Here is a 17,561-nt window from a genome sequence, read left to right on the forward strand (position 1 = left end):
TATGGATATCCAATTGCTCCAGCACCATTTTTGAAAAGATTGTCTTTCTCCCTTGAACTGTCTTTATTGAAAATCAATATAAATATGTCATTTTACTTCTGGTATTCTATTTTATTGATATGTCTAAATTTACACCAATTCCAAATTGTTTTAGTTATTGTAGCTTTATATTGAGTCTTAAAATCAGGTAGCAGAAGTCCTTCAACCTTGTTCAACCTTTTCAAGGTTGTTTTGCTTATTCTACATCTTTTGAATTTTCAAATAAATTTTGGAGCCAGTTGTCAATTTCTACAAAATGTCTACAGCTATTTTGATTGGAATGGCATTGAATCTATAGATCAATTTGAGAAAAACTGATCACAGAAGCCTAAGTATAACTCTCCATTTATTTATTTATCTCGGCAATGTTTTATAATTTTCAGTGTACAGGCCTTGCCTGTTTTTTCAATAAATGTTGTCATTATGCATTTGATATTTTCAATGCTATATAAGTAGTGTTTAATTTCCATTTCTGATCGTTTACTGTTAGTATTTAAAAATGCAGTTGTTTTTTGCATATTGACCTTCTAGCCTAAAACCTTGCTAAACTCAGTAGTTGTAGATTTTTGTGGATTCGTTAGGATTACCTACATAGACTATCATGTTGTCTGTGAATAAAAACGGTTATAGATGTTCCTTTACAATCTGTATAGCTTTCTTTTCTTGCCTTACTGACATTGCCAGGGCTTGGCAGTACAATTTTGAGTGGAAGTGAGGAAAGCAGACATCTTTGTCTGGCTTGTAATCTTAGGAGTTGTAATTAATCAGCACAAGATTGTTCGTAATACCCCCGTTATTATCCTTTTACTGTCTGTAGAATCTATAGGATGTCACCTCTCTCAATCGTGATATTGGTAATTTGTGTCATTTTCTTTTTACTTCCTGATCAGTCTGGTTGGTCGCTGATTTTATTGATGTTTACAAAGAACCAGCCTTGGTTTCATTTTCTCTATTGTTTTTCTGTTTTCTATCTAGTTGATTTCCTCTTTGGATTTTATTATTTCCTTTAGTTTGCTTATTTTGGGTTTGATTTACTCCCCCTAATTTCTTAAGGTAGAAGCTGAAAACATAGACTTGAGACCTTTCATCTCTTGTGATATAGGCATTTAATGCTATACATTTCCCCAAAATGCTTCCTTAGTAGAATCCCACAACTTCTTATATGTTGTGTTTTCATTTTTATCGTTAAAAATACTTTCTTCTAATTTCCCCTATGATTTCTTCCTTAATCCATTAATTGTTAGAAGTCTTTCATTTTGTTTCCAAATATTTGGGAAGTTTCCAAGGATTTTTATCTGATTGATTTCTAAGTTAATTCTATTCTGGTCATAGAAATACTTTATGTGACTTTAATTTTTAAATTTATTGGTACATTGTAAATGGAATTGTTTTCTTGATTTCACTTTTGGATTATTCATTGCCAACATATAAAAATGCCCCAGATTGTGTCTATATTGGCAAATGTTCTGTGCGCACTTAAGATAAATATGTATTCTGCTGTTGTTGGGTCAAGTGTTCTACAATATTGCTCAAATCAACTACATTCTTGCTGATTTTCTGACCACTTCTATCAATCAGTGAGAGAGGATTATTGAAATCTCGACTATTATTGTGGATTTGCCTATTTTTCCTTGCAGTTCAATCTGTTTTTGCTTCTTGTAATTTGAAGCTCTGTTGTTCAGTGCATAAACGTATATAGGGTTAGTATAAGTCTTCTTGACTGACTCCTTTATCGTAAGAAAATCACTTTCTTTAACACTAGTGATAGTCTTTGTTCATAAATTTACTTTGTTCAATGTAAGGAAAAAAGACTCAGGTTTCCATCCTAAAGCTCAGGGCCTATGCAAGCAAGAGTTAAGTCCATAGCCAGTGTCAGCACAGGTGCTAAGTGCCGTGATGGGGGAAGCAAAGCACAAAACATTGTGGGAACACATGGACTGGCCCCCCATCCCATCTGTGGAGGTAGGAAATGCTTACTATGATGATACTTGAGGAGAAAGCCGATCCTAGAGAGAGGAAAGGCCTATACAAAAGGTGAGGGTCCTACTTGGAACATTGCGTATATGATTTTTCTGTGGCCCCCACAAACAAGAGCATATACCTGAAGCGCAAAGTGTGGGGAGGAGAGGCAAGATGTGAGCTAAGGTGTCAGAATCTTACCAATTCAGGTCAACAGGTGATTGAGAAGGTGACTGAGAAAACACAGGAATTTAGTCAGACAGTCCTGAGGACAATTCCAGGAGAGGTCTCGTTAAATTTCTGAACCTCAACTGTCGCACGTATAAAATGAGGAAACCACCACCTAGCTCATAAACTTTAGTGATAGATGGTTAAATGAGATGACGGAGAAAAACGCAAGGCACAAAATGGGTGCATGTGCTCCATTCTGTCAATGAGCGGACTGGGTTGGCCCCGACCGACACACAAACTGAAAAACAGGACAGCCCCAAACCAGGGGCTGCTATGGCAATGGCCCAGAGCTGAACCATACAAGGACCTCCATCACGGGGAGGGGTGCGGCATGCAACGTAAAAGTCATGATTTTTGCAAAGGACGCTCAAACCCCAACATTAGCCATAATTTAAAAGTCTGCCTTAGTCCCAGGTACACCAAGCTGCCCTCCCTTTTGCTGCGCGGCAGACGTTCCCACAGGGCAGACACTGAACACCCGCAAACGGGCTGCGCCTTCGCCAAACTCTACGCACTGGGGTTGGCCCTAGCTCTAGGCAACACTGCTTTCCGCCCTTAGCAACCGCTCACCTGCTTGTCTCTTCTTATAGGCCAGCAAATTTCCTTTCTTTTTCTCAGTGGTCCGCGTAACTCTATCTCGGCCAATCAGTAGCAGCCACGGACCCAATTCGCCCCCACACAATTTGGGGGTGATAACGCAGGAGATAAATTTTTCTTTTCTAAATACAGCTCTCCCTGAAGGCATCTAATTTATCAACCTGTTGTGAATCCTCCTGGAACGAGACTCTAAACCATTTTCTTTCTTTTAGGCCTGTAATGTCTGCCCCTCGCATACTTCCACGTCTAAGTGGTACGGCCGGCCGGAAGATCCACCTTCCCGCCGCTCAGAGTCGGAGTCCTCCGCTAAATTGAGGCCCCTCAGCGGCAGAGACGATACCATCCGTGACAAATAGATAGGGGGATTCTAACCAGCCCCCGCGTTGCCCTATTCCACTCCGATCACCTCTCGCATCTCTTGCTCGAACCGTAGGCACAAGCCCCAGATAAGATGGTGGGATTACTCCTCCCGGCACCATGGAGGGTGCGCGGCGCGGGCAGGCGAGGGTGCACTTGGTACGGTCCACGCCGCGCCCGCGCCGCCGGAAGTGAGGTGTCTCACCCCCAAAGTTCCGTCTCGCAGGGGGTGGGGAGTGTTGTTAACCGGGGCCGCCTCCGCAGTCGTGGGGATTGAGCGGGCTCGCGGCGCGGGGCTCCTGGTGAGTGGTCTGGGGTCAGGCCTGGGTTGTGGATGGAGTCGGGACCTGGACCTCCCCCTTGAGGTCCCCGCAGTGGGCGCGCCCCCTCAGCTCCGCTGCCCGCTTTTGGCCTGTCAGCTGGCAGTAGACAGGCGCCCGCGCAGCCGCGCTCGCAGAGGCTGAGCCCTGCCTGCGACGTTTGCACCTCCTGGCGCTAACAGGTGCGCGGCCACGGGGACGACCCGGGCTCTTGGCGGCCGGCGGTTTCTCCCGTGCCCGGAGTTGACCCTGCTCCGGGGGTTGGGGGAGCCAGGGTTCCAGGGCGCGCGTCGTAGCTGCCCACCCGGCTGCGCCCCCAAGCGCCTTGACTTCTGCCAGTCCTGGCCGCACGTCCCGCTTCTGGAGATTTTTGCTTTTGCATCCATCCGATCACCTCCACTTTGGGGTCAAGGGTGACAGTTCTCCCCCTCCTCCAATTTTGCCGCTTTTCCTCATTCCTTCATAGAGGCTACGGTTTGTCAGGCAGCGTGGAAAGAGCCTTCGATTTGAAACGAGACTGATCAGGCTTAAGGCCTTGCGTCAATGTGATCACTTAACCCTGCTGAGTCTTGTTTTCTTATTTGTAAGATGGGGGAGCCTGTGCTATTGGTGTGATGATTGTGAGGATGACGTGAGGTGTTTTCTTCTTTCTCCTACTTACTGACGCTGCGTTTTAGGCGCTGTGTTAGGTTTTCACGGTGTGGGCATCGCACAAGTTATTTCCTCTCCTTTCCCCATGCAGGTCGCCAGGCCAGGGCAATGTTCCGCACCGCAGTGATGATGGCGGCCAGCCTGGCGCTGACAGGGGCCGTGGTGGCTCATGCCTACTACCTCAAGCACCAGTTCTACCCCACGGTGGTGTACTTGACCAAGTCCAGCCCCAGCATGGCAGTGAGTTCAGGGCTCAGGGAGGGAGGAACTCCCTGGGAGGGAAGGAGGAGTCTGCTTGAGACAGGGGCGGGGCTAGAGGTCAGGTAAGTAAGTAGGAGAGAAGCTAAGGAGCTACCAGCTGCCTAACTTTGAATAAATTCTGATGGGGATGTGGGGAGGCTCCTGGATGATGAGTCCCAGGCAGAGCAAAGCGGAGGGAGACCTCAAACAAACAGCCTCTCCTCACTCCTAGGTCCTGTACATCCAGGCCTTTGTCCTTGTCTTTCTCTTGGGCAAGGTGATGGGCAAGGTTTTCTTTGGGCAGCTGAGGGCAGCAGAGATGGAGGTAAGATGTTTGTGACCCAAAGGTGAGGGGCAGAGAGCCGGGCGAGCAGAATATCTGATTCCACGTCATTCCGTGCCCAAACCCCAGCACCTTCTGGAACGTTCCTGGTATGCTGTCACTGAAACTTGTCTGGCCTTCACCGTCTTTCGGGACGACTTCAGCCCCCGCTTTGTTGCGCTCTTTACTCTCCTTCTTTTCCTCAAGTGTTTTCACTGGCTGGCTGAGGACCGTGTGGACTTTGTGAGTTGGGTCAGAGGGTTCTCTGTAGCAGACAGAAGCCAGGGAGCGGCTGGTGGGCAGGCATGTGGAGCAAGGGCTGGGTTGGGGATGTGGGGTGAGCCCCAACCTTCCTGATGGGCCCCCTCTCTGCTCTGCCTCAGATGGAACGCAGCCCCAATATCTCCTGGCTTTTTCACTGCCGCATTGTCTGTGAGTGAGACCTGTGGGAGGGGAGAGGAGGGAGCTGGAGGGAGAAGAGGCACCGTGGAGGATTGGAACATGAAATGGCTCTAACCATGGCCTGCACTCCAGAGCACAGGCTGCCCCCGGCCCACAGCTGTACAGGAAAGATAATTTAAGAAGTCAATTTGCATAACTTGTGCCCTGTTCCTCTCCAGGGCTTCTCAACTGCCTGGCCTTTTAGCTCTTTGCCTCCTCACCCAGAGCGTGGGCCAACCCAGTGCCTCCCCTGAGCAGAACTGGAGTTCCCTGGGGGCCGGGTTCAGTGGCGTGTGCCCATCTGACTAGATGGCTGGGTCCCTGGTGAACTTGAGGGTGGGAGCTCTCTTAGTGCAGGAAGTGGTTGTCAGTCTGTGGACTGACCCAACCAACCCCCCATTTGGGGGGGTCCCCACAGCCCTTATGTTCCTCCTGGGTATTCTGGATTTCCTCTTCGTCAGCCATGCCTATCACAGCATCCTGACCCGTGGGGCCTCTGTGCAGCTGGTGTTTGGCTTTGAGGTAAAACTGGCTTGGGAGGTTGGGAGGACAAGCCTGAGGTGGCACTGCATGTGCTTTGAATAACCCAGCAAACCCTTACTGAACACCTGTTCTATGGCCAGCCCCATGTGGGCCACCAAGGAGCAGCCAGCCATCGGTCCTTGCCTCTGCCCTCTACACGCTCATTCCTAGGAGAGTGGGGAAGGCACAGAAAGAGGCGCTTTGGAGGAAGAGCCCTGACCTGGTGCTCAGGGAAGCCTTCTGGGAAGTTGATGCCAGAGGAGTTGGCTGATGATGGACAAAAGGAGTTAGCCTGATTAACAACTGGGGAGGTGTGTCCCTGGCAGAGGAACAATGTGTTCATGTGACAACAGCTCATGTTTGTTGAGTGCTTAACTGTGTGCCCAGCCCTGTGCTGAGTACTTGACCTGCATCTTTTAATGCAAAGCAACATTGTCGTAAAGGAATAGTTAATTCTGTCATTTTAGACAAGCAAACTGAGGTTCAGAGAGTGCTAGTGAGTTGCCATTCACACCACCTAGGGAGTGGAAGAGCTAGGATGACCCCCCCAGCTGTGTCCAATCCTGGGCATGTACCATTGCACCTTGCTCTGCAAAGGCCCAAGGGTAGCACAGAGTGGCTGGAGCAAGAAGGAGCTGCATATTTATGTCTCCCCTTTCCTCCTACCTCCAGTATGCCATCCTGATGACCATGGTGCTCACCATCTTCATCAAGTATGTGCTGCACTCCGTGGACCTCCAGAGCGAGAACCCGTGGGACAATAAGGCTGTGTACATGCTCTATACGGAGCTGTTTACAGGTGAGAAGAGCCTGGGCCTCCCCTGACCTGGACCAGCATCCCCAGCTGTGCCTTCCAGGCCCTGTGACCGGCTGCTCTCTGCACCCCTCCTTGCCCCTAGGCTTCATCAAGGTTCTGTTATACATGGCTTTCATGACCATCATGATCAAGGTGCACACCTTCCCTCTCTTTGCCATCCGTCCTATGTACCTGGCCATGAGGTAAGCCTAGCCCAGCTCCACCATGCCCCTGATCCCTACCTGATCCCTCCCTTCCCATCCCCCAACTTTCACTGAAACTATCCATTCAGGCAGTTCAAGAAAGCTGTGACAGACGCCATCATGTCTCGCCGAGCCATCCGCAACATGAACACACTGTAAGTGGGCCAGTCCTGGCTGCTCCCCCAAGCTCTGTGCCAGGTGCCTGTGCCTCCCGCTCTCGTCGTGACAGGTCCTTGGTCTGTCCTCACCAGGTATCCAGATGCCACCCCAGAGGAACTCCAGGCCATGGATAATGTCTGCATTATCTGCCGAGAAGAGATGGTGACTGGTGCCAAGAGACTGCCCTGCAACCACATTTTCCACACCAGGTGGGAGGGACCCTGGGGAGCCTGCACATCAGGGGACAGGCTCCGGAAGTCAGGACCCTGGGGACCTGCTGACCATTGCCTGTCTTGACCCCCAGCTGCCTGCGCTCCTGGTTCCAGCGGCAGCAGACCTGCCCCACCTGCCGAATGGATGTCCTTCGGGCATCGCTGCCAACACAGTCGCCACCACCCCCTGAACCTGCCGATCAGGGTCCACCACCTGCCCCCCATCCCCCACCTCTCCTGCCCCAACCCCCCAATTGTGAGTGGCCCCTCATTTGGCCATCCAACCCACTGTTGATACTTGCCCTGAGCTGGGTATGGGAAACAGGTGAATCAGAGTCCCTCTCCTCCAGAAGCTCAGTCTGGGTCGGGGAGAGGAGCATGGGAGGGGACAGGTTGCAGTCGTGTGTTATCAGTGCTGAGCTTAGAGGGCTTATGGGAGCAAAGACAGAGCTCTCAACTGGCCCCTTGCCTGTGATTCGGATGTCTCAGTTTGGACCTCTTCTCACCACCCTATCCTTTCTCTGCAGTACCCCAGGGCCTCCTGCCTCCCTTCCCTCCAGGCATGTTTCCACTGTGGCCTCCTATGGGCCCCTTTCCACCTGTCCCACCTCCCCCGAGCCCAGGAGAGGCTGCGGCCCCTCCATCCACCAGCACAGGTGAGCCTTGTGGGTTCTGTGACAGCAGGGGATGGGATGAGTGGAAGCAGAGGCCCCTCAACATTCACTGGATTCCTGTGCTTGTTCCTCAGCAGCCCTTTCTCGGCCCAGTGGCACAGCCAGTACCACAGCTGCTGCTCCTCCCTCGGGCCCGGCACCTGGCCCCAGCCCTGCCCCAGAGGCTGGCCCTGCCCCAGGCTTCCCCTTCCCGCCCCCCTGGATGGGCATGCCACTGCCTCCACCCTTTGGTAAGTTGGGCCACTCAGGGTTGTTCTGGAGGGCGAGGGCTGTCGGGCCCAGGCAACCCAGGCCGAGCCTCTCCCTCTCCCCAGCCTTCCCCCCTATGCCTGTGCCCCCTGCGGGCTTTGCTGGGCTGACCCCAGAGGAGCTGCGGGCTCTGGAAGGCCATGAGCGGCAGCACCTAGAGGCTCGGCTGCAGAGTCTGCGCAACATCCACACGCTGCTGGATGCCGCCATGCTGCAGATCAACCAGTACCTCACCGTGCTCGCCTCCTTGGGGTGCGTCTGCACAAGGGTCTGGGTGGGTGGCAGGGGGCAGGGGCTTGCCAACAGAATGCCCCCAGCAGTGGTCTTTGGCCTTCTGTCTTCTGCCACCCGTGACACCTGTTGATTCAGGCCTCCTATCTGTAGGTACATCCAGGGTCCTCGGTGCCTCTATTCTTCCACTGCAAAAGGCCTCTCTAGGTCTAAGCAGGAGTGTTTATTAGAGCTGACCTTCAGTCTTGTTCCTTTATATTTTTCTAAAGTCAAACTACCTATAATTCTCGGTGCTTTAATTATATACACCTTCCTGACATATGGCAGCATTGTGACAGGGAATAACTGCCTCTGATCTGAGACTGCAAATAAAAATCACTTGGAGCTAGCCTGGCCTGAGTTCAAGTCCTGGTCCCATCACTTGTTTGGGACCATTACCTTATTGGAAGTACAGGGGATCTAAGTCCTATTCACAGGTCACATGTACTAAGTGCTGGGCATCCGGCAATGATAGCACAGGTTTGTTGGGGAGCTGGGGTCCCAGACTTGAGTGCTGTTTTATTAAGTGTTCTGTCTTACGTAGGTACCCGATAAGGTGTCTGGCACCCTGGGTAGAGACTGCAGTGTTGCAGCCTAACACTGAACAAGGCCAACAGTCCCTTCCTGCATGTATTCAGTCAGTCTGGCATAGTCATGAGAATTCATACAATGCATGTTCACCATGTCTGCTGGTCACATCATTGCTAAACTCTCCCCTGCCAGGCTTACCAGTGGCAGGAGAATCTGCCTGATCATGCCAGGATGCCAAGGCTGGGCCCACCCCTTCTCCCTTTTCTTCCTAGGCCCCCACGGCCTACCACCTCAGTCAGCCCCACTGAGGAGATGGTCCCTACAGTTGCTGCCTCCTCCACCAGCATCCCCAGCTCTGAGGCTACCACGCCATCCCCAGGAGCCTCCCCACCAGCCCCTGAACCTGAAAAGCCTCCAGGTAGCTGTGGTCAGCCTCCAGGGGGGTGGAGCAGGGGACTCCTCTGGATCTCACTTCTGACCTCTCTGTCCCCAGCTCCTGAGTCGGTGGGCACTGAGGAGCTGCCTGAGGATGGGGAGCCTGACGCAGCAGAGCTCCGCCGCCGTCGCCTGCAAAAGTTAGAGTCTCCTGTTGCCCACTGACACTGCCCCAGCCTTGGCCCCTGCCCTCACTGTTGAGCAGCCCACGCTGGAACATGTCCTGCCACCAAGTGCCAGCTCCCTCTCTCCTGCACCAGGGAATAGTAACCCCCAGCCCAGACAGAGGAGGTGGCATCCCTAGGCCAAGTAGGAAGAGGCCTGAGGCTCCAGACGACTCCGGCCCTTAGAGTCCTGGGCGCCACGGGGACCTTGGGTCAGTTCCAGCCTTCCTCTCCGACCCTTAAGCCTGTGTTTTGCTGGGGCTGTGAAGTCAGAAAGGCACAGCCTCTGAGAAGCCCTCCGAGCCCCACTTGCGTACGTGGAGTCCTGCTGCAGTGCTGATCAGTATTAGCTCCTGTTCCCACATGTGCACTCGGGGCTGGAGGCAGGCCAGGAACTTGCTCCCTGGGCCACCCCAGCAAGACTGGTATTGTCTTTTTCCTATCCTGAACTCCCCAGAAGCCCTTTGTGTTGGTGGTGGTTGTGTCTGCATTTCCATGTCTTGCTGGCAGCCACGTGCCTCAGGGAAAGAAGTGCCTGTGGGTGGAGGAGCAGGTGGGCAGCAGTGAGGGGCCCTGCCCCTCCCCTCCCCCCAGGCTCCTCTCTCCTTAGTTTGTCCAAGTGTGACTCCCTGGTTTCCTCCAGCAGCCACTGCCCAGCCTCACTCCAGGGTGAGGGCTTGTGTGTCTGCTCCCGAACCACTGCAAGCCCCAGCATTCATGGATGGCCACTTCTCGACGTACAGAACTTTTCTTGAGTTTAGAAGAATTGGAATTACTTCCTTGCTTATTGTCTTTTGGCTTAAATTTTGTCTTTGAACTTGAATGCTTTGACCCCAGGAAAGGAGTAAGAGTGCCAGGCTCCTGGTCTTTCCAGTTTAGACAAGGCAGTGAGCCAGGTAAGGACCACAGGAGCTGAGGCTTGCCTGCCCCTTTCCCCCCTCAGTTTTGTGTTACAAGAGTTACTGGAGACAGTTTCAGATGATTATTTAATTTGTAAATATTGTACAAATTTTAATAGCTTAAGTTGTATATACAGCCAAATAAAAACTTGCATTAACAATTTGTGCAGCTAGTGTGGTAGGATCTGTGTGCTGGGCTCCTTTTTCTTGCTCAGGCTACAGCTTGAGAATGACCTGGAATCTCTAGGAGTAAGGGTTTACTTAGTTCATATTATTGATTATAAACTGTTAAGATACACTCACTTTACATATTAAGAAACTGAGCCCCAGAGAAGTTAAGTACCCTGCCTTAGGTCAGAGACCAAGTAGGGGAACCAGATTCTGAACCATTTCTTAGCCAGTTTGATGTTGGGGTTGGGATGGGAACACAGGCATTCCGCTCCTGTGACTCTAAGGATGGGGCAAGTGTGCAGGTTCACTGGCTGGAGGTGGGACAAAGTGGCAGGGGCAAATGGCCAGCCTCTTCCTGCTCATAGTCCCCTTTCCAGTCTTGATACCAGGTCAAGCTGGGAAAGTTGGCCTAGCATAAGGCGGCTAGGAGCTCCCAAGCATACCCTAATGGACAGACCTGCTAAGTCTATAATCATTTAGCTTCCTGGAGCTGGAAACCCAGTCAGGCCAAACTCAGGCCGGGAATGAACAGCGGTGACAGCCTCTCTGTGGGTAGAAAAAATAAGTTTGGGTGACATGGGCACTCTGTGCGCATGTCGAAGACTGCACTTCAAATTGTCCTCGAGGACCCGTGTCTGAGTCACTCGCGTCGTCTATATTCGCCACCAAGCTGACGGCAAGGGCTCGGAAGAGCACAGTAGTGAGGGTCTGAGGGCCAAGGCAGGAATGTGCCCGACTGGTCTATCATAGCCTACCCTTCCCTAAACTGGGTTGGGCTATTGCTGCCACCTGAGGCGCAGTCAACAACTTAATAGAATTTGAATAGCTGAGGACCAGGAGCTCCAGTGAAGGCAAAACAGATACTGAGCAAAGGTGCGGAGGGGATGGTAGCAACCAATGCCCCCCACTAGCTTGGCTGTTCCTGGTGAGGTTAGTCCACCCCACTGCCAGCAGCTGTGCAAAGATCCCATTTCCCCCTTTATGCAAGCAAGGCCTCCTTGAAGCCTTTAGCCCTGACTCCACCCTGCCCAAGCCCTCAGCCCTGGTATCTGTACCCCCTGCCCTAGTTGTTCCAATACCCACCTCCCTCTTCCTGAAATCCACTAGACTCATCTGTAGGGGATGCTGTCATACAGGCTACTCAGCTGGGCCTCAAAAGCCCTTCTCCAGGAGCCAGGCTTTGAGCTGCTGGTCAAAGTAGCCCTTGACCCGCAGAGTACCTGTCACCTCATTGACCTGGGTGACAGGTATCTTCCCCATCATTGGGCTCAGAAAATCTTCCACATCCTTCTTCAAGGCCTGGAGGAAGATGACAAATCAGACCAGGTCAGACAGTCCCCTCTAGCAGATTCCCATCCTCTGAGCCCTGAAAGAATTAGAACCCAACCCTGACCCACTTACCCACTTACCCAAATGTCCCCCTCCACCTTCCGGATCACAGTCATCTGGCGATTGCCATGTGTGATGTCCTTGTAGACAGGGATGTTGTGCATCCGAGAGCGCCGTACAAAATAGGGCAGGTTGGGTGGGGTATCTGTGATAGGCAGGGATGATGATTAAGCCAAAGCTTCCCAGGTTTCATCCTACCTCAGCCAAAGACTTTCCCCAGTTTGCAGAAGGCCAGTGTACCTGATTGCAAAACACCTCCAGATTTCAGGTCAGGAAACCTGCTCTTCCCTAATTTTAGATCCAGGACCAGCTTGTTGACCTTGGTACCCCAAAGCCCAGCACAGGGCCTGGCACCAGAAGGTACTCAAGAAGAAATGAAATCAGGGCTATGCCTCCTTGGGTCTTTGGGTCCTCCTCTGGGGCCAATCCGTGCCCTTTTCCACTGGGTCAAAGAAGCTAAAATCAATCTCTGGCACAAAGGGATGGGGGATATACAACTGAACACCTACCACATGCTGGACTCTACGCTAAATGCTTTATGTACCAAGCGGATTATCTCCATTTTGCTGAAACTGAAATTAGGAGGAGCTAACTAACTCAAGATCACCCTAGTAATGAACAGCAGAACCAAATTCAGACCCAGAACTGCCCAAATACCCAAGCTATGTTCTCAATTATGGTACCCAGCCTGCTGGCGGAGTGGTGTCCAAGCTCTGGGATCTTCTCTCTAGCTTCACTTTTCCTGCATGGGAAGACCTCATCCCAATAGTGGGAATGGACTGATGCTTGTAAAACAGGGCTCATTTCTGGGATCTTCCTTGAACATGAAATAGATGCTAGCCTTGAGAGATCTCAACACAAGTCCTGAACCCACTGGAGGTCCAGAGCCTCAGTGGGGCCAGGAAGACCACTAGGGAAGGAGATACGTCCCTGTAGCCTACAAGCCATCCCCATGATCCAGCTCACCTCTGGGGGGTTGCCAGCCACTAGGAGTGGGATAATGTTCATGCTTTGGGGGCTTTGGTATGCTGGTGGCGGGTAAGAGACGCTCCACAAATTGGTATTCATCCACAGACTCCACGAAGCTGGGGGAGTCAGGAGGCCCCTGCGCCCGGCTCTGAGACACACAAAAAAGGAAAACACTCTCACCCCATCGGCTCACCCGCCCAACACAGAACTAGACAGTTTTATTGGGTTGAGGAAGGAAACGTTACAGGCAGAGAGAATAGTATAAATAAAAGGCTGGAGGTAGGAACCACCAGACTTCAGTTTGCCAACGTATAGGGCACAAGTGGGACTGGAAAAGAAGTTCAAGCACTCTGACAGGTCTACCTCGATTAGGATTTCTGCGGCATTCAAATCAAAGTGTGTGTATACTTCTGAAATACCACTTAACCATAACTCTAACCAATGTGGCATTTTTCAGTATTTTAAAGTTTTCTCTGAACATTCTACTGGAATACTCTAGTTCTGGGTTGGGCATTTTTCAGCAGTCGTGCTAACTTCCCCCTCACACTCATCCAATGTGACCATTCCTTACCTGGAACGTTTTGGCCTCATATAAACACCACCAAGCACTGTACTAAATGCGCTTCAGGTATTGTTTTAACTTGAATACACAACTTATTTTATTACTCCCTTTCTACACCCAAACATGATTAAGACATTTAATAAACAAGCTACCTAAGATCACACTCCGGAGTTTGTCTTAACATTCTCCAAAGTAACAGTCCTTGGACCCTTCTCCCAACAGACACCCCAGAGTCCCCATAGGTCCCGGGATTAGAGCGAGAACAAGGAAGCAGGGTGAGGTGGCCGGTATATCAAGAGGTTCCCAGAGGTATCGCCAATGATCTGGGGTCGACTGCTACGCCGTGAACAGTTTTTCCTTCAAAATATTAGGTAGCAAGAATCGATGTGCAGCCCCTGCCAGTTCTGACAAACTGGGGTTGTCCTCCTATCAGGTCCTAACGCCCACACTCCAAAGCGCGCTGCAGGCCCTGAACCTTCCCTCTCAGTATTGTATCTGAGCTCCAGAAAAGTGCCCCCGATCACACGGGAAAACTAGGGCCCCAAACAGGGACGTAGTTTTTAGGGTTACAAGGAACAACAGTGAGCCTCACGCCCAGCCCTCTGCCCCCAGCTCCAAGCACAGCTTTCTCACCAGCTGCCGTAGCTCGCAGCCTGGCTGGATGCCGGTTCTCCATCCCCGCAGCAAAGCCCTGAACGCGGTAACAGCCATCTTGAACTGCTCCCGCACACAAACCTTCTGCGCGCGCAACTAGTCTGATTCCCGCCCCTTCCCGCGCGTGCCGCCCGGAACCGGAAGAACGCCTGCGCGAAGCGTAAAGAGTTGAGGCTAGGAGGGCTGTGAGCCGTACCTCCTCCCAAAAAAAGAGGCGCTCGCGGTCGCTCAGCAGTGACGTGACACAGAGCAGGCGGTGAGGACATGCGCGCGTCCCCTCCTTCCTCCTTCTCGACTCCATCTTCGCGGTAGTGGCTACTGTGTACCCGGTTGAGGTAAGATTTGGGCCACGTCTCGATTCGGAGAGCTTAATAGAAAGTTGGCCGCAGGTCAGGGGTCTCGGAAAAGATAAAGGAAGAGAAGCTACTCTGTGAGCGGGGCTCCGGTCCCCCACCCGACCTCCCTGGCAGATCGGGCCTTATACACGTGAGACCCCCGACCATCTACATTCCGCCGCAGTATCCCCCGCACGCCACCCATTTCCCATCCCTCATCTTCCGGAGCATTTTATTTTTCCCTTACAAGGCTTGCATTTTTCAGTCGCCGACATGCAGCTCTTTGTCCGCGCCCAGGAGCTACACACCCTTGAGGTGACCGGCGAGGAGACGGTCGCCCAGATTAAGGTAAAGCTGCGTGACGACGCTCTTTGAGCTCCATTCTCTTGTATTCCGCAACCTCTGCGCTCGCGGGAACGATGAGTCTCATTTTTCCTCGTAGGCTCATGTAGCCTTGCTGGAGGGCATCGCTCCAGAAGACCAAGTCCTGCTCCTGGCAGGCACGCCCCTAGACGATGAGGCTGCTCTGGGCCAGTGCGGAGTGGAAGCTCTGACCACTCTGGAAGTAGTTGGCCGCATGCTTGGAGGTGAGTTAGGGAGGACTGTCCTTTGAACTGTTTGTTTGTAAGCTTTTAATGGGTGTGGGGTATGGAGTTCAATGTCCTCAATCCAACGTGGTCCTGTTTACCTCCCCAGAGTGAACTCTTGAGGGAGCCACTGAGCCAGAGTGTAGTTCTGTTTCAGTCACTTACTAGATGCTTGTATAATTCCCAGTTTCCTCACTAAAATAAGAGGTCCGACCAGATCCTCAGATGCTCTTCAATTCTTGCTTAAAGTCAGGAGCTGGAAAATACCGAAATGTAATTCCAGAATGTAACAGACTAGACATTCATGGTCAGAGGTCAAATCTCTGCAACTTTATTTTCCTCCCTGTTGGGCCCAGCTTGCTTTAAAGGCTTGAGTTAAGGGAGAAAGGCTGCTGCTGGGTGGAGCCTTCTTGGTCTCCTAACTGCTTGCTGTCTTCCTTTCTCACCACAGGTAAAGTCCATGGTTCCCTGGCCCGTGCTGGGAAAGTAAGAGGTCAGACTCCCAAGGTAAGTGAGAGTCGTTCGGACTTTGTTTTTTTTTTTTCTTGTCACAACTGAGCCAAGATCCTTGGCTCTTGCCCGGGCTGCCTTCCTCCCTGGAGATGAACCTGAGGGAGGATACGAAAGGGGTCAATCAGGGTCTGATCATTCCTCCCTTTTCCCAGGTGGCCAAACAGGAGAAAAAGAAGAAGAAGACAGGCCGGGCCAAGCGGCGGATGCAGTACAACCGGCGCTTTGTCAATGTTGTGCCCACTTTCGGCAAGAAAAAGGGCCCCAATGCCAACTCTTAAAGTCTTTTGCAATCTTGGCTTTCTCTAATAAAGTTGCTTGGCCCAGTCATCTCATTGTCTCATCTTCATTTACAGGGCCTCAGGGAGAGAGTATCTAGGGTTGGTGGTGTGTCTACTAGAAGAATAGTGAGACCTTGTTTTGGTTTGGTGGTAATGTCAAGTTAAGATGCAGAGGGCCTTGGGGATGTGAGGGTCCCAGAATGGTGTACTACAAGGGAAGGATTCCCATGAAAATTGGTAACCACAGATTCCAGCCCTTCAGATGGAGAGTTGGGGATATTTCCAATCACAAAAAAAGTGGTAATTTCTCAAATCCTTTTTTTAAATAGAGAAGATAGCAGGAATCGTTGTGGTGGGAGATTTTATGGAAGCAGCCATGGAGCAGGGTAGATGGAGGGAACACCTGTATGGCCTTTACTTGAACTTGGGGAGAACTGTGGCCTTGGTCGAGTCCAGGGCAGAAGTCGGGTCTGTCCCAGTTTTGGAAATCAATACCTGATTACCTTTGCACTGTTGTGACCTTGTGCTGGTTCCCAGCTGGGTTTGCTAACCTAATCACGGGTGAGTTTGGCCAGTTGATTGGTTCAGTGTTCCCAGAAGTGGAGTTCTTTGGGGCTGAGTCAAGTTTCCCTCCTAGCAATACATGCATACCTACTCATTATACTAAGGTTTCTGAACCTGCTGGTTCTTGGAATACAACATGCCATGGAGTAAAGACTTTGGGGCTCTAGACTTAAGACTGATTTCTGCCGTACCTGCACTCTACTACAAACTGTTTTGAGTTTCAATCCTGGCTCCATTTATTTACTGTCTTGACTTTGAACTAACTAATCTCTGCCATCAGCTCTTGAGTATCGCTGTGCAGACTGAATAAAGTAAAGTACTTATATCAGTACCTGTCATACAGTGAGCAAATTTGTTGCCATTTTTTGTCTCTATGTTGATCTTTTAGAAAGACATTGCCCCTTTCTAGGATTTTAGATTCTTGTAGGGAAAGTACATAGTTGAAAGTGTTACCATTTTAAAGAAAGTAAGGGTGCTGTAGTGAAAGCTGGGATATGGACAGACACCCTACCTTTGGGAAGGTGTCTGAAGAAGAAAGGTGGGACACCTAAAACAAGGAACCAATCAAGCGGTGAGACGACAAAAGTTCCAGCCAAGAGAACTGTAAAGGTGTGTGACATCCTGCAGGGACATGGAGAGGAATTTGGGTTTGAATCCAAGTGCAGTGTAAGGTCACGAAGTACAGGAGGAGGTTTTTAAGCAAGGGCCTCATACGCTTTTACTTGTGATTTAAGTATTTTCTCTGGCTGATTTTTCTGGAGTGGCAGCAAATAAGTTGGGAAACCAGTTAAGGTGGTGTCATCCCATTGAGGGGCACGTAGCTTAGACCACCAGTAGTAGGGGGGATGTAAAAAGAACACTTTTTCATCAAATCCATCCAGATCTTGGTAGGAAAATCGAGATAAATACAAGGTATTTTGAAGGCAGAACTGACTGGATGTGCGTGAGCTGAGGGGCCAAAGAACCAGGGCTTGCTTTTCAGAGATGCTGTGGATCAAGTCTTCACAGTGCTTGGCATGGCTTGTGGGTCATCACCCTCTACTACAAACTAAGCTGTTAGGATAGGGACCCCATCTCTTGCTTCTCAATGTGGTTTTGGCACCTAGGGTGGAGTCTTCACTTCAAACTTGTTTGAACTTTAGGTTTAGAGAAGGAACTCAAACAAGGTATTTTGTTACTTTTGAATAGAGGAAGTGCCCCCAACACACAGTCTAAGCTAGGTACTCCATCTTGGCTTTCCACTCCCATTTGTCTGTGTCTCCCTGTAT

General features: G+C 50.9%; 4 protein-coding genes across 8 annotated transcripts in view; 2 read left to right on the forward strand and 2 right to left on the reverse strand.

Annotated features, from left to right (window-relative positions):
* The window catches only part of SPDYC (speedy/RINGO cell cycle regulator family member C), a 40,420-nt gene extending 37,234 nt beyond the window's left edge, over positions 1-3,186 (reverse strand). For both annotated transcript variants that reach the window (XM_036928513.2, XM_036928502.2), the window contains exon 1: positions 2,800-3,186. The gene's annotated coding sequence lies outside the window, so the exon portion shown is untranslated. The remainder of the gene's footprint in view (positions 1-2,799) is intronic.
* Positions 3,187-3,356: 170 nt separating this feature from the next.
* On the forward strand, positions 3,357-10,434 carry SYVN1 (synoviolin 1). Of its 2 annotated transcripts, none has more exons than XM_036928229.2 (16): positions 3,357-3,485; positions 4,246-4,394; positions 4,627-4,719; positions 4,807-4,959; positions 5,100-5,148; positions 5,576-5,679; positions 6,352-6,478; positions 6,579-6,678; positions 6,768-6,833; positions 6,930-7,046; positions 7,142-7,305; positions 7,577-7,705; positions 7,801-7,953; positions 8,038-8,224; positions 9,046-9,191; positions 9,267-10,434. In XM_036928229.2, the coding sequence occupies exons 2-16, from the start codon at positions 4,263-4,265 to the stop codon at positions 9,371-9,373; spliced, it is 1,827 nt and encodes a 608-aa protein (XP_036784124.1). In that variant the 5' UTR covers positions 3,357-3,485; positions 4,246-4,262; the 3' UTR covers positions 9,374-10,434. The 2 variants fall into 2 exon arrangements, with proteins under 2 accessions (XP_036784124.1, XP_036784114.1); XM_036928219.2 differs by having other exon boundaries at positions 3,358-3,485; positions 7,798-7,953.
* On the reverse strand, positions 10,343-14,146 carry MRPL49 (mitochondrial ribosomal protein L49). Of its 2 annotated transcripts, XR_005033245.2 has the most exons (5): positions 13,996-14,146; positions 12,798-12,948; positions 11,852-11,976; positions 11,526-11,741; positions 10,343-10,514 (listed from the first exon to the last, which is right to left on the reverse strand). XR_005033245.2 is itself a non-coding variant. In XM_036928669.2 (4 exons), exons 1-4 carry the CDS (start codon positions 14,071-14,073, stop codon positions 11,595-11,597), a joined length of 501 nt encoding a protein of 166 aa, XP_036784564.2. In that variant the 5' UTR covers positions 14,074-14,146; the 3' UTR covers positions 10,343-11,594. The 2 variants fall into 2 exon arrangements, 1 of the variants encoding a protein (XP_036784564.2); XM_036928669.2 differs by having other exon boundaries at positions 10,343-11,741.
* A 66-nt stretch (positions 14,147-14,212) lies between these two features.
* Positions 14,213-15,778, forward strand: FAU (FAU ubiquitin like and ribosomal protein S30 fusion). 2 transcript variants are annotated; one of them, XM_036928697.2, is made up of 5 exons: positions 14,213-14,351; positions 14,617-14,699; positions 14,794-14,938; positions 15,390-15,445; positions 15,604-15,778. In XM_036928697.2, the coding sequence occupies exons 2-5, from the start codon at positions 14,625-14,627 to the stop codon at positions 15,727-15,729; spliced, it is 402 nt and encodes a 133-aa protein (XP_036784592.1). In that variant the 5' UTR covers positions 14,213-14,351; positions 14,617-14,624; the 3' UTR covers positions 15,730-15,778. The 2 variants fall into 2 exon arrangements, with proteins under 2 accessions (XP_036784592.1, XP_036784600.1); XM_036928705.2 differs by having other exon boundaries at positions 14,315-14,351; positions 14,602-14,699.
* Positions 15,779-17,561: the final 1,783 nt, after the last annotated feature.

This window comes from Manis pentadactyla, chromosome 9 (genome assembly GCF_030020395.1).
Source record: "Manis pentadactyla isolate mManPen7 chromosome 9, mManPen7.hap1, whole genome shotgun sequence".
Taxonomy (NCBI): Eukaryota; Metazoa; Chordata; class Mammalia; order Pholidota; family Manidae; genus Manis; species Manis pentadactyla.